Below are 13397 nucleotides of genomic sequence, written 5' to 3' on the forward strand. Positions count from 1 at the left end.
AAAATCTTGTCAGGATTTAAAGAAATAACATCGTTACTGCAGTCATAGAGAACTCTCAACCCTACTGTTTCCTGATTCCCGTTCTTCAGGCCGCTAGGGATTTAAATTTACAGTCTAACTCTAGAGGAATGATTTCTTTCAGGAATCCAAATTTAATTTTATTTTACTCAGTTTATGCAATACTAGCGGCAACCCAGTTTTTCTTGGAAACTAACTAAAAGCAAACCCACTAAACTTAAAATTTGAAAATCAAGCTAAGAACATTCACATGGTTCTACCAAATTTTCCCATCGAAATTTGATGCAAATCGGTCCAGAGGTTCAAGAGTTATGATTGGATATTTATTTATATGTAAAAATACAATCAACGCTTTATTGAAACACCGCTTAAAGTAGTAATCTCTGTTTGTTTCTTTATGTCTGATCATAACTCAGGAGCCCCTTAACCGATTTGCCTCAAATTTTGATTGGGGAACTCCAAAGAACCACGGGAATGCTCTTAATTTGGTTTAAAAGGTCTAAGTTAAATATGCTGACTCCAATAAAGAAAATTATGTTTCCAAGCAAAGCTGGGTTCCCAAGCTAGTACTTGATATCAAGATGTACTGTGTACTGTACAGATTGTCCCAAAAAAATCTATAGATAATACGACTCCAACGAGGTTAAACAGTTGTAAGTGTACAGTACAGCTAACTGAGCACACAGGTAGAAAACTATCTTCTCCTTGTACGATTCTCATCGTCATGGTTTAATTTTACTTTTCATATTATTTGGATATTAATGTTGAACCCCGCCAAAATGGCAAACCTTAAACTGTGTCATCACATACATAATTGTTGTGGCTCTACGCACTGTGTTCAGGGACCGGTATAAATAGATTTTGAAACTGTACAAAAATGAAAAAATCGATCCATGTTGAGAGCCGTCGTACCTCACAGAATTCTTTTGGAACACACTGTCTGATTATCAGAAAGAATCTAAATGAGTTCCTTGGTCCTTTGTCTATATCTGATATGAAGTCAATTAAAAGTTAATATTTATTTCTTCCCAGACATATCAGTTCTGAACAGATGTCAGAATTAAGGTTCATGGTACTTCTCATTGAGATTGAATGTCAAATTAAAATTCTTTTAATTTCAGGAAAAATACCCTGATACTCCTACAACAAAGTTTAGTTTTGAGGAAAAATTGGTGAAATAATACAACAAGAATAAATACATTTGTGCTTCAATAATACATGGTGAAAATACAATAATCAATAAATTCCTTGTGTAATTCATGATGTAATTACGTGTAATATTTGCATGGTGTAATATTAGTATATTAACATGGTGTAATATTTGCATGTTGTAATATTTGCGTGGTGTAGTAATTACATGGTGTAATATTTACATGGTGTAATATTTGCACGTTGAAATATTTACATGGTGTAATATTTGCATGGTTTAATATTTGCACGTTGAAATATTTGCCTGGTGTAATATTTGCATGGTGTAATATTTACATGGTGGGATATTGTTGCTGAAAGTTAAATACTTTAGTATATTTAATTTAATTTAAGAAAGATAATATTAGGTTAAAAAGTAATATAGATTTTCTCGCCTAATTTTTTGCCGGCTATTACTGTTTCACAATTTATATTAAACTGAGGAATATTTGTAAAACAGGAGAGATTTTAACGAGTGAAAGCCAAATCCCAGAAGTTAAGTTGCACAACCTCACTACGTATGTCAGATTCAAACGCTTCAATGCCAAAATCCAGATCTCAGAATTGTAAAAAATATTACCAGTTCAAATTTAAAAATAGGGAGTAAAATGCGAGAAACATTGTGTAAATATTTGTGTATTTTATCTACACGAACATATCCATAAATCTGATAGTTTTCTGTTTTATAAAAGTTTGAAAGAGAGTAATATTTAAATGGTTCAGTATTTACATGTTGTAATATTTGCATGGTGTGATAATACTTACATGTTGTAAAATTAACATGGTGTAGTATTTACATGTTGTAATAATAAATAAACATGGTGAAATATTTATTGTATTATATATGAATACGTTAGATATAATTACATGAAGTAACTACAACATGATGTAAACAAATGATTTAATTACATGAAGAAGATACATGATGTGATATGTGGTGTAATGTGATTTTAAAACAATTAAGTAAATAAAGTTTTCTATTACTTTTTTACAGATTAACATATTTAGATGAATTTGGTTTGAAATGTGCATAACACTAGACATAAATGGAAATATTATAAGCCAAAAGTTTAGATATCTCATACTTCATGATTGACTTGACTATTGATTACTTTATGTACATATAGTTTATAACAGCATTCAGCATTGAGAAGAACCCTTAGCTTGTATTCTAATGTTCTAACTTCTTGCTTCTGGGTAATCAGCTGTTTTGTTCTCAGGAATAGCAGGACCTGTATGTTTAATATGCTCCATTCTTGTAGTTGTTAGATGTTCTGTATTCAACTCTGTTCTTTTGTCAGGAGTTAGGAGTCCTATAGTTGTACTATCTGTCAGCTGTTCTGTATTCAAATCTTCTCTTTTATTAGGAGTTAGATGTCCCATAGGTGTACTAGCTGTTAGCTGCTCAGTATTCAAATCTGGTCTCTTATCAGAAGTTGGCTGTCCTGTAGCTGTAACATCTGTTAGCTGCTCTGTATTTAAATCTGGTCTTTTATCAGAAGTTGGCTGTCCTGTAGCTGTAACATCTGTATTGTTTCCAGCTGGAGTTTCAGGTGGGTAGATTGGAGGGGCATCAAACACACGTGCTCCGTAGGGTCTTTCTCCAGCAGGAACCAGTTCAAACTAGAATATACAGGGTGTTCCAAGAATATCTTGGCAGTAGAGATATTGGGTACTTAGGGAACAATTTCTTTTAATTTTTCTTAAACAATGTTTTATTGTAAAGCTCTAAATTGCACTTATTAAAAGCTGTGATTTTTTTATTTCTATACCTCATTTTTTGTGATCAAAAATATTTTTGAGTTCTAAAATCAGTTTTCCCGATTTTTTAAAATTTTGAATCTGTGATCTGTTAGTATTAAAAAAACTGCGATAAGCACTTATGCATTTTAGCACTAGGCGTTTATGCAATTACGCCCTTATTAATAATTTTTGCTGATTTTTAAAGTTTTTTATCTCCTATTTCTTTTATTGAATATATTATCTTTGCTAAAATAAAAGGGCGACCAAGCTACTTTGCAAATTCATAAATCCATAGTTTTTGCAGATTTATTAAAAGTTTATTTCTATTTCTTCGAAATCACGTTTTTGTACTTTATCTGTAACTATAGAGGGAGACCAAGCCACCCTATACCTATAATTATATTTTAAGTGTATAAGTGTTCTTTTGTTTTTAATAAAGTATTTGAGAAGGAAAAAAAAAAAAAAAAAAAGTATTAAAAAAACTGAAAGACAACTATGGTTTTTCTAAAGTCCTGAGAACTTCGCCAAGTTAAAAAAAATTAACTAAATTTTTTTTTGGAAGTCCATTGGTTCATTCTTTAACTCGCTTTTTCGTCCTTTTATAAGTTTTCTGATTTTCTACGTGTACTCAAATAGAAGTATGAGGTCTAAAAAGAAAAAATTGTACCTTGAAATAGCTGAAATGTAATTTTTAGTAACTTTCTAATTGTCAGCAAAGTTATCATTTTATTCCCAGAATAAGAATATGAGTTTTGTTTACAAATCAGGAATTACACTTCAATTTTGATTATTATTATTATTATTGAAATAATTTAGTTTTTGACCTTGAAAATTACGGGGTCTTTGATAAGATTACTGTTTAGTGACAGCATTTATGCTTAGAGCTGGTTTACTACAGATATTTTAAATTCTTTTGATAATCAAAGCAATTTTCATAATCCCTGCATGCTTTGTTATTTTGGTTGTGCCTCTACAGCTAAACTGTTTAGAGGTGTCATTTTTAATATTTTTAACCTGGGACAAGGATTCAGATTCATCTTCCGATTCAACTTCAATAGTATATGGATCCCAATCCGCCTAAAATATTGTATGTTGCATAATACATATTGTATATTGTATATTGTATATTGTATATTGTATATTGTATATTCTATATTGTATATTGTATATTGTATATTGTATATTGTATATTGTATATTGTATATTGAATATTGTATTTATATTGTATATTGTATATTGTATTTATAATATCCCGCATAATTATCGAAAAATAAATCTTTAACAACCGTTTAGGCATCATATCAATTTGAAGATCATGGCTTTTTTGAGGCTTTTTTTACTGAATTAAATAGATTTATTTTAACAGTTATAATCTCTAATTTCTTAAATGAATGGTGTTCTTAAGTAGCGCGAAAACCAAAGCTGCGTTCCACTTTAAATTTGAATAAAGTTCTTGTATTTTATGTATTTTCAAATACCTTTCAATGTGGTTAAATTGCTAGATAACATAATTACATTATCCATGATATTAAAAAATGTAAATAATGCATACTTGGTTGGTTCTAATGAATAGAGCGTATACCAGATTACCAATACAAACTATTGTAGTGTTGGTAGCAAAGTTCCCAATCCACTGATCTCTAGAATACAATTAGATTACAGATTACAGGGGAAGAAAGTACCAAACTGTTCTAATGTTTTAAACCTGAGTGTCAGGTTTGGGCACAACTAATTAGTAACTCTACCTGTGTCAAGGGTAAATATCGAATTAAAAAAAACTATAATCAGGACGAGAACTACATATAACAACATTTACTTCTTTTTTAAATTTAAACTGTGAGTGATCGGTCATTTTCAAAACAATTCAAGGTTTTTCGCACATTCACGATTTCGAATCTTGGACGAGTTAATGAACATAAACCAACTTTTTAAAGAATCCATAATTTGAAAATATTCAACAATTCAGAACCTAGCGTACTTTCATAAACTACAGAATAGCATGAATCACTAAAAATATTTTTATCTTCTAAATTCTTCTAGATTTTGTTCCCATTTTATGGTTTTAAATACGGAGATTACTGTTGCTTTTAAGTTTTCTCCAGTTTTATTAAAAATATTCCGCATTTTTCTGTTCAATTTAATGGTAAGAACTTAATATGCATATTTTGCATTTTTATTGTTTCGTTATTTAAATTATACTTTATGCGAAAAACTTGTTTTGTTACCAAATTATGTAAAGGCTTAAAAAGTATTATTGATTCAAATAGTGAAATGTCTCGAAATCGTAACATGTTCTAAAACGTGTTTTTGTTTAAAAAATGTGGTTAAAATGGAAATTTGTTGATTTGTAGGGGTTTAGTTTTTCAATTTTTGTTATAAAAATGTAGCCTTAACGATTCTAAATTAAAGCATGCTTAAGTTGAAAAATATAAATAGTTAGAAAAATAAGTTTTGGCCCAAACCTGGCACCAAATCACGTTTTGCCATTTATATAATTATGATCTAAATAAATTGCGCTTATTGACAGATTTGCCTAAAATTTTGATGAAGAACTTTTCGTTTGTTAAGATCTTTCCTATTCGTTGAAGAACAGTGTTGGCTTTTTTAAAAATCTTAATTAGTTTTTGAGAAATAAATAACTTGAAGATATTCCAAAAAAATTAGTTTAACTTCGCAATCACAATTTCAAGCCCAGCATAACAATATTATTACTGACGAAATTGAGCCTTTGCCGCAAACTCAAACTGTCTAATATAATATCTTTGCAACCTGATTGTGTAAAACTTTTACATTTCAAACATAGAATATATGATCAAACAGAATTCATAGTTTAAGATATCAATTGTCTACGACTTTAGGTTGCAAAGGTAAAGAAATAAAAATTCAGAAATTGTTTTATTAATAAATAAATATATAAATATATATATATATTTGTCTGAACCTTGTGCTGGTTTTAAACCACCCCATGAATAGTGGAACCATGATACTTGGTATTGTACTAGAAAACAAGCTTGCTAATCCAAAAAGTTGACGGTTGTAGGTTGGTGACAGCTCTCTGATCAAATCCAGTACAATTATTATATACACACTATCATTTACGCGTCATTTTATTTTATCCTTCATTCGGAGAGTTTCGTGTCTGATTCACAAAAGTACCAGTTAAACCTATTTCTAATAAAGATGACAGGCTTATCCATGTTTATCTTGTAATCGAACATTTTGTTTACAAGCTTTTTTATATACAGGGTGTCCCTCATCATATTGGACCGTTTATATACAGGGTGTCCCTCATCATATTAGACCGTTTATATACAGGGTGTCCCTCATCATATTAGACCGTTTATAGCTCTAATTGTTGACCAATCAGAATATTTAAAAAGAGTGAAACATTTTAAAAAGTTGTATAAAACTAATATTAAAACATGTACGAAGAAAAATCTCTGGTTTTCTAGTTTGTTGTGCTCATTTTGCCGTTAAAGCTTTGAGATATGGTATGGTACACTCTGATAAATATTACACGTACTCCTCTGCACCTTTATTAATTGCAAATTGGCGGTACAGTCCAAATAGGACTGCAAAGCTTGGCCCAGCTCAGATATTCAAATGTACACCAGTGGGACGTGATTGATATTTACATTCTAGACGTTACAGAAAATGAATATTGTTGAAAACTACGCTGGATGCAAAGAATATCAGAGATTTTTTAAGGAATATGTGCAATTTGTCATAGCTGCGTTAAGTTCATAAAGTACTGTAGCGTACAGTAATTTAAATATCATTTTATAAATAAACACACAGAGATTTCTGTCCTCATCACCAGTCATAGGATAAAAGGGTATTGTTGTAAATCGGGTATTCCCTTCTTTGCATGGAGAGTCATTTGAAATCAGACTTTAAGGAAGAAAACTATATACATATATATAATGTACTGTATTCCCTGAATGAAGTATATCCTACTAGATTACCAGCAACTCTAAACTATATATATATATATATAATGTACTGTATTCCCTGAATGAAGTATATCCTGCTAGATTACCAGCAACTCTAAAGCTTCCAAATATTTGAATGAGAGCAACAAACCATCTCTTGTTTACAATGCTGCAGGGTAAGAAGGGTAGGATAAGGTAGGGTAGGGAGGATATAGCACAGATGATAGCTCCGACCCGCCTGACCAGCAAGGTTGGTATATTCTTCTGTATAGCCAGGTCACCTAGCCAAGCACTGGTCCAACCAAACACAACCTGGGAAATATTATTAGGTATTGTCACCATGAATGCTGCTTCATTTATACTGTATCCATGGATCTCTTGAAGATATTTCTTCATCATCATCGTCATAACTGGAGATTGCCAGGACAAAGCAATGGATTGAAGAATAGATAACAAGACGTCTCGATCTGTTATAATCTTGTACCAAGGAGTTTTCAGCTTCTCCTTCCTGCTCTTCATCAGTTTCATGTTCTTCTTAAAGGAACTCAACTTGGAAATTATCCTTGATCCTCTACGAACATGAACCTGACAGGATGGTTTGATTTTTGGTTTAAACTCCCGTCGTTTATCCTCTGCTATGAGTTCCTTTTCAGGTTCGGATAGGAAAGGACTTTCAAGCGGATCATCTGTGATTGTAACAAAGAACGCTGTCCCTATATACCAAAATATCAAAATATAGCATTTATCAAATTAAGAATAAAAATATCACAAAAGAATAATTAATGGGATTTATAAGATAAACAAGTATTTATTACAAAAATGCTTGAAACAATTGTACCAAAATAAAATGTAATAAGAAGTAATAAAAAATTTAAGTTTCGCTCCTTTATTTTGTCAAATATGAATCATAAATAAACAGTGGGGTATTCGTAAAACAACGAAAGAGAACTATGAAGACGATATTCAAGCAATTTAATGTGTATTTAATGTATGGTTATAAAGCGAATATTTTAAACAGTTACATGAGAGTTATTGAATCAATGCTACGCTACATGTTCCTTGGAATATCTAAATCATAACTTAAGTCTGACAGTTGCCGTCGTATACACATATTTTATGAATCCTACTGTACTAGGATAGAATAAAAAGAATAATACCGAATACTATGCATGCAGCTCCAGGCATATAAAATAGGAACTCCCATCCTAGGTTCGGATCATTTATCAAGTCTCCACTTTAAATGATAATGTTTAATTTTTTTAATGTTTTGATCATTCTATTTGTACAGCATATTGAAACTATAGGTTTAACCAATTCATGAAATAAAGTAGATGAAATGTGCCAAGCACATTCAGTCAATTATATTACAACTTATTAAAAGGGTTAAAAGGATAAAAAATACGCAATAAATATTTAATTTGTTTTTTTAAAGAAACTGTAATTCTGCAAAACCATGAAACAGTCAAGCCATATCTTATATAGCCATATTACATTTGTTGATTGTTGTCAATCCAATTCAAACATAAAATTATAAAGTATTGGATTTGTATAATATGATTATTTACCTCAGGAAGAAAAACATTCTCCCCATCTCACATCCCAGCCAAACCACCACATTCAGTCTACATTGCTCAGTACTTAGAAACCATAACTAAACAAACCACCACATTCAATCTACATTGCTCAGTACTTAGAAACCATAACTATAACAAACCACCACATTCAGTCTACATTGCTCAGTGTTTAGAAACAATAACTAAACAAACCAACACATTCAGTCTACATTGCTCTGTACTTAGAAACCATAACTAAACAAACCACCACATTCAGTCTACATTGCTCAACCCAAAATGTAGGACGAAGTCATGAAATATAGATATTGCATTTTAAGGAGAAAGAATATTTTGAATTAAAATTAATCATCTTTTAAGATATGTGATCTTACCTGTATAATCATAGGTATTGCAGGACTGATGATGGCAGAGTAAAACCCAGTAAAAAATCTACAAGAAAATTGTTTCATATATTTACAAATCATTAGAATTCTTTTTAAATATTTGCCATCTTTATCATCTAAATCATCTTTCTGCATTTTTAAAATCCTGGCTATGTCCTTGTCTAACAGAATTTATTATTTGAATATCCGAGGTATTCGAAATTGGGTTGCAAAGATATAATTAAGAAAATGTTTTAAAAATTTCGTGGATTTTCAAATTAAATGAAAATCGAATTTTCTTTGAGGCAAACTTTAGAAATTTTGATCATTCATAAACCTTCCCTGGGGTCATGTGATGTCCCATACAAAAGTTTGGCCCGATCGGTTCAGCCATTTTGACATTATTAGATACAAATAAACATACAGAATTATTCTTTTTCCTAATGGGTTCCAGAAGAACTATACAAGAGTGGACGGTGTCCAATGTTCTTCTTTTCTTTAACTTTTTTTCCCTTTACTATATACTAGCCTTAGAGGGCACTTCGCGCCCATCTTCTAAATTAATTGTGAACATGTTCTCTTTGTGTACATCGTAAAACAAAACAAAAATAATTCGCGGATTTTTACAAAAAATTTCGCGGATTTTCAAAATTTTTAAAAATTTAATGACGATCGAATTTTGATAGAGACAAATATTTGAAATTTTGATTTTTCATAAACCTTCCCTGGGGTCCCTAGATGTCCAACAAAAAATTTGGGCCCGATCGGTTCAGCCGTTTTGACGTTCATTGGATACAAACAAACAAACAGACAAACAGACAGACAGACAAGCCAAATTTATATATAGATACATATTTTCATATGAATTTTATCGATATGTTTTCTAACATTTCTCATCAAATGTTAAGAATTTATGAAGATTTTATTCCAAGAAATCAGTCTGTTTTGACTCCATCGTGTTTTTCAAAATGTTAGACTGATATTTCAACAATAAAATCAATATCTTTAATTTAGAATATGATTTTATATAATATATAATTATATCATTTCTATTTTTAAATTATCTATAATATAAAATCGACGCTGAAGCAGGCTTAAAGGGACTGTAAAGGAAATCCTCAGGATTTGATTGAGACCTATAAGAGTTCTGTCTGATGTTCCTGTCTCGAGAAATTGATATTAAACTTTGTCAAAATTATACAAAACGTATATATGTAAGATTCGCAGTATTAAACAGATCATATTAAACAAATACGCAACCAATCTGAAAATGACAATATCACAGAGGAGTCTGAGAAATTCAGGTTTGCTCCTGTCTTTACCTGAATTTAATAATTTTTAATTTTTAATAGATATAATTGTTAATACTATTTATACGTCCGGATCATGTCACCAGGAATCCAACCAATGTCAGTGGAGTATTATTATTACGTGTCTCCTTCTGTATCACGTGACTAGTATACTGCGCGGCAATTGGATGGAGTTCTGGTCACGTGATACGGAAGTATATCTTACATATATACGTTTTGGGATAATTTTGACATAGTTTTACATCAATTTCTCGAGACAGGAACATCAGATAGATGTCGTATAGGTATCGTTAAAAACCTGAGATTCTCAGGTTTTATCCTATACCCCCTTTCATTTTTCCTTTAAAGTCCCTTTAAATCAAAACCAGTTTCGCAGATTTACAGAAATAAACTATGAGAAATGCACAAAGATTAGTTTGATGACCATAAAATAACTTATCAAAGTGAAGCAGTTTGAGAAACTTATTTGCAGAAAATTATCTTTTCGAAGATCGCGTGAAAACAAAAATATTTGTTTTAAAAATGATTCACCTTTTTACGGACCCTCTTGGCTTATTAAAAATAATTTTTTAAAGAAATAAACCTTACAGCTAGTATAATACACATAAAGAAAATCGAAAATTTATCAAAAAGAGTGAATTGATTGTGTACATATGCAGTCCTGGACAATACATTAATTTATTCTCTGGAAGTGACATTAGGTTATTTCTTGTACTTATTGTTTTCTTGTTTTTTTATTCTTTTTTTATTTAATAAAGAAATTCTTTGAGCCAAGCAATGTGAAGAAAAATATGTGCATATTATATTAAACAAAGTAAACATTAAAAAAAAGGTATTGAGCCTTTGTAACAAACTCTGGTTTTCTAATACCTATATCTTTGCAACATAATGTAGTAGACCTTTGATATCTCAAACTGTGAATCCTGTTAGATCAAATAATCTAAGTTTGAAATATCAAATGTCTTCACCATATCAGGTTGCAAAGATATAGTGATTACAAAATTTGAGTGTGTGGCAAAGAATCAGTTTCTTTGGGGTTCCTTTGATTTTAATCATTCTTTTTTTAAACGACTCACGTTGATTTCTTTGTCCTGGTTTTATTATTAGATAGATAGATAGATAGAACAGCTATTTTATCTCAGAAAATTGTTAAATTTCACTTTCTTTGTATTCGACACTTATTCCCGGTTTTATGGCTTGAAATCATATATTTACATGATTTATTCAGCTATGTTTGGTGTATTCTGATTATAATAAATAAAAAAAAACTTGACTGGAATCATTGTAATACAGCCAAACGATACTTAAATATAAAATTTAAGCTCAGCCATCGACTGAAAATATTGTTTCTGAATGTTAAAACTGAAAGAATTAACAAGTTTAATAAATTTTAAAATTAAAATGCTTATAGGATTTACCTAAGAATAAGAACACTGATGTATCCTCCTTCTTTTGCTATCGGAGGTGTTATAATGTTTAGAAATCCAGGGTATACAATACACAGGGCAAATACAAACCTGCATTATTATCAATTAAATTATCTATCATGAAAAACAATAAAAGGAGTTGACTTTTTGCAACTTTTTTTAATCCTATATCTTTGCAACACAATGTCGTTGACCTCCAATCTTTCAAACTTTTAATTTTGTTTGATAAAAAGTATTATTTGAAATATCAAAGGTTAACACCATCAGGTTGCAAAGATATAGGGATTCGAAAATTTGAGTTTGTGGAAAATACTCAATTCCTTTTTAGAGTAAAACATTATATATTATAGAAATACTACGATTATAACTATACATTTTTTATAGATTTTAGAAAAATTGTAATTATTTAGTAAAAGATTTCAGTTTGTTATATAAAAACAACACCAAAAAAAATTACCTCATATTAATATAGTCGTAAACTATTAATGTAACGAGTGTACCCAAAACAGATCCGACAGCAATGATAAGATTTAATAAAGCCTAAAACAAAAAGATTACTGGATTAAAAAGGGAGTACTCTCCCTGAGTTAGAGGACATAGACGACAGAATTTTGAAAAAGTTAATGGGATTTATTTTGTGGATTAGATAAGTCAGAAAATTATAAAACGGAGTCAACATTTTTTAATGTTTGCCTCTATAGAATCACCCCAAGGAAAAGGTCCATCGAGAACATTTGTATGGCATCCTTCAGATTCGTCAGGAACCTAAGAAAAAACGACAATTTAAAAATAAATTAAGGAGAAATTATCAGATGGAATAAGTTAAATTAAAGATGATTTTGTTGAATATTAACATGTTAAAGAAATAAACAAGAAAATAATAAACCTGAATGCAAGTGTTAATATGGTCTATGCTGTGGAAATGTTCCCGTAGCTTTGGTCGTGCCCAGTCTATAGCAGTATGATTTATCATTCCATCCAGAGCAAAGATGATGTTGGTTTGTATCAGAGTTATAGAGAACACACACATGAAAGGTATAAAACCTGCAATTAATAATCTTCTTTTGTTTACTATCATTTTCTTTATTTTAAACGATTTGCGAATTTTCTCAATTTGCTTTGCAGATTTCCGTCACCAATGAAAATTTGTAATCCAAATAAAAGAAATAGAGTTTCTTGTTTCTTGAATTTCCAGATGTCTAGTCTTCTGTTCCAAGTTCAGAGGAATCAATCCTAACTTTGTAAACTTACTTTCAAATATTTACTTTCCTCTTTGGAAAATAAAAAAGCTAAAAGTTTCGTTTCTCTTACTAAAAAATAAGATCTGTATAAAAGAAAATCGTAGCGAAAAGTATGAAGATTTGTCAAAATATGCGAAATTTAAGCTTTGCACAAAGAATTCATTGGCTCTTTCATTATCTTGGCGTCCTGAATGCAGTATACTGTGAAACTATCAATTTATCCCGTTTGATGAGAATTTCCTCACAGTATACGAAATTAATCTAAACCAGTTTAGAAGCAACACAAGAACAGCGCCTTTTTATAAACTAAAAAATACCATCAAATCTAAAAAATATTGATCTTTACTTGAGAAAGTTTTTATAAGACTGTTTGAATCTAAATCGTATAATGTTTTTTCAAAATGTATTTTTCCTTTTACAAACTTGATTAAAACCCTTTGAAGAAAAAAAAACATATAATGTACTGTATTCCCTGAATGAAGTTTATCCTGCTAGATTACCAGCAACTCTAAACTATATATATATATAATGTACTGTATTCCCTGAATGAAGTATATCCTGCTAAACATTTTAAAAAGTTGTATAAAACTAATATTAAAACA

The 13397-nt window shown here is 30.2% G+C and overlaps 1 protein-coding gene across 2 annotated transcripts; it reads right to left on the reverse strand.

Annotated features, from left to right (window-relative positions):
* Positions 1-2046: 2046 nt before the first annotated feature.
* LOC111712590 (sodium-dependent phosphate transport protein 4) lies at positions 2047-12679 on the reverse strand. Of its 2 annotated transcripts, none has more exons than XM_023487244.1 (12): positions 12441-12475; positions 12262-12319; positions 12012-12094; positions 11546-11644; positions 8827-8884; positions 8447-8532; positions 8039-8115; positions 6961-7594; positions 5891-6004; positions 4502-4589; positions 3964-4026; positions 2047-2829 (listed from the first exon to the last, which is right to left on the reverse strand). In XM_023487244.1, exons 2-12 carry the CDS (start codon positions 12286-12288, stop codon positions 2386-2388), a joined length of 1773 nt encoding a protein of 590 aa, XP_023343012.1. In that variant the 5' UTR covers positions 12289-12319; positions 12441-12475; the 3' UTR covers positions 2047-2385. The 2 variants fall into 2 exon arrangements, with proteins under 2 accessions (XP_023343012.1, XP_023343011.1); XM_023487243.1 differs by having other exon boundaries at positions 2049-2829; positions 12248-12319; positions 12441-12679.
* Between the last annotated feature and the right edge of the window lie 718 nt (positions 12680-13397).

The sequence above is a fragment of the Eurytemora carolleeae genome, unplaced genomic scaffold (assembly GCF_000591075.1).
Source record: "Eurytemora carolleeae unplaced genomic scaffold, Eaff_2.0 scaffold1126, whole genome shotgun sequence".
Lineage (NCBI taxonomy): Eukaryota > Metazoa > Arthropoda > Copepoda > Calanoida > Temoridae > Eurytemora > Eurytemora carolleeae.

What these genes read in the sequence shown, in the direction of transcription:
- LOC111712590 (XM_023487243.1), bottom strand. Translation starts at nt 12,632, where the DNA reads ATGATAGTAAACAAAAGAAGATTATTAATTGCAGGTTTTATACCTTTC. An exon ending in ATCAGTGTTCTTATTCTTAG is followed by an intron (nt 8,885 to 11,545) that starts GTAAATCCTATA and finishes ATTTTCTTGTAG; the next exon opens with ATTTTTTACTGGGTTTTACT. An exon ending in AGCTGCATGCATAGTATTCG is followed by an intron (nt 7,595 to 8,038) that starts GTATTATTCTTT and finishes TTTGGTATATAG; the next exon opens with GGACAGCGTTCTTTGTTACA.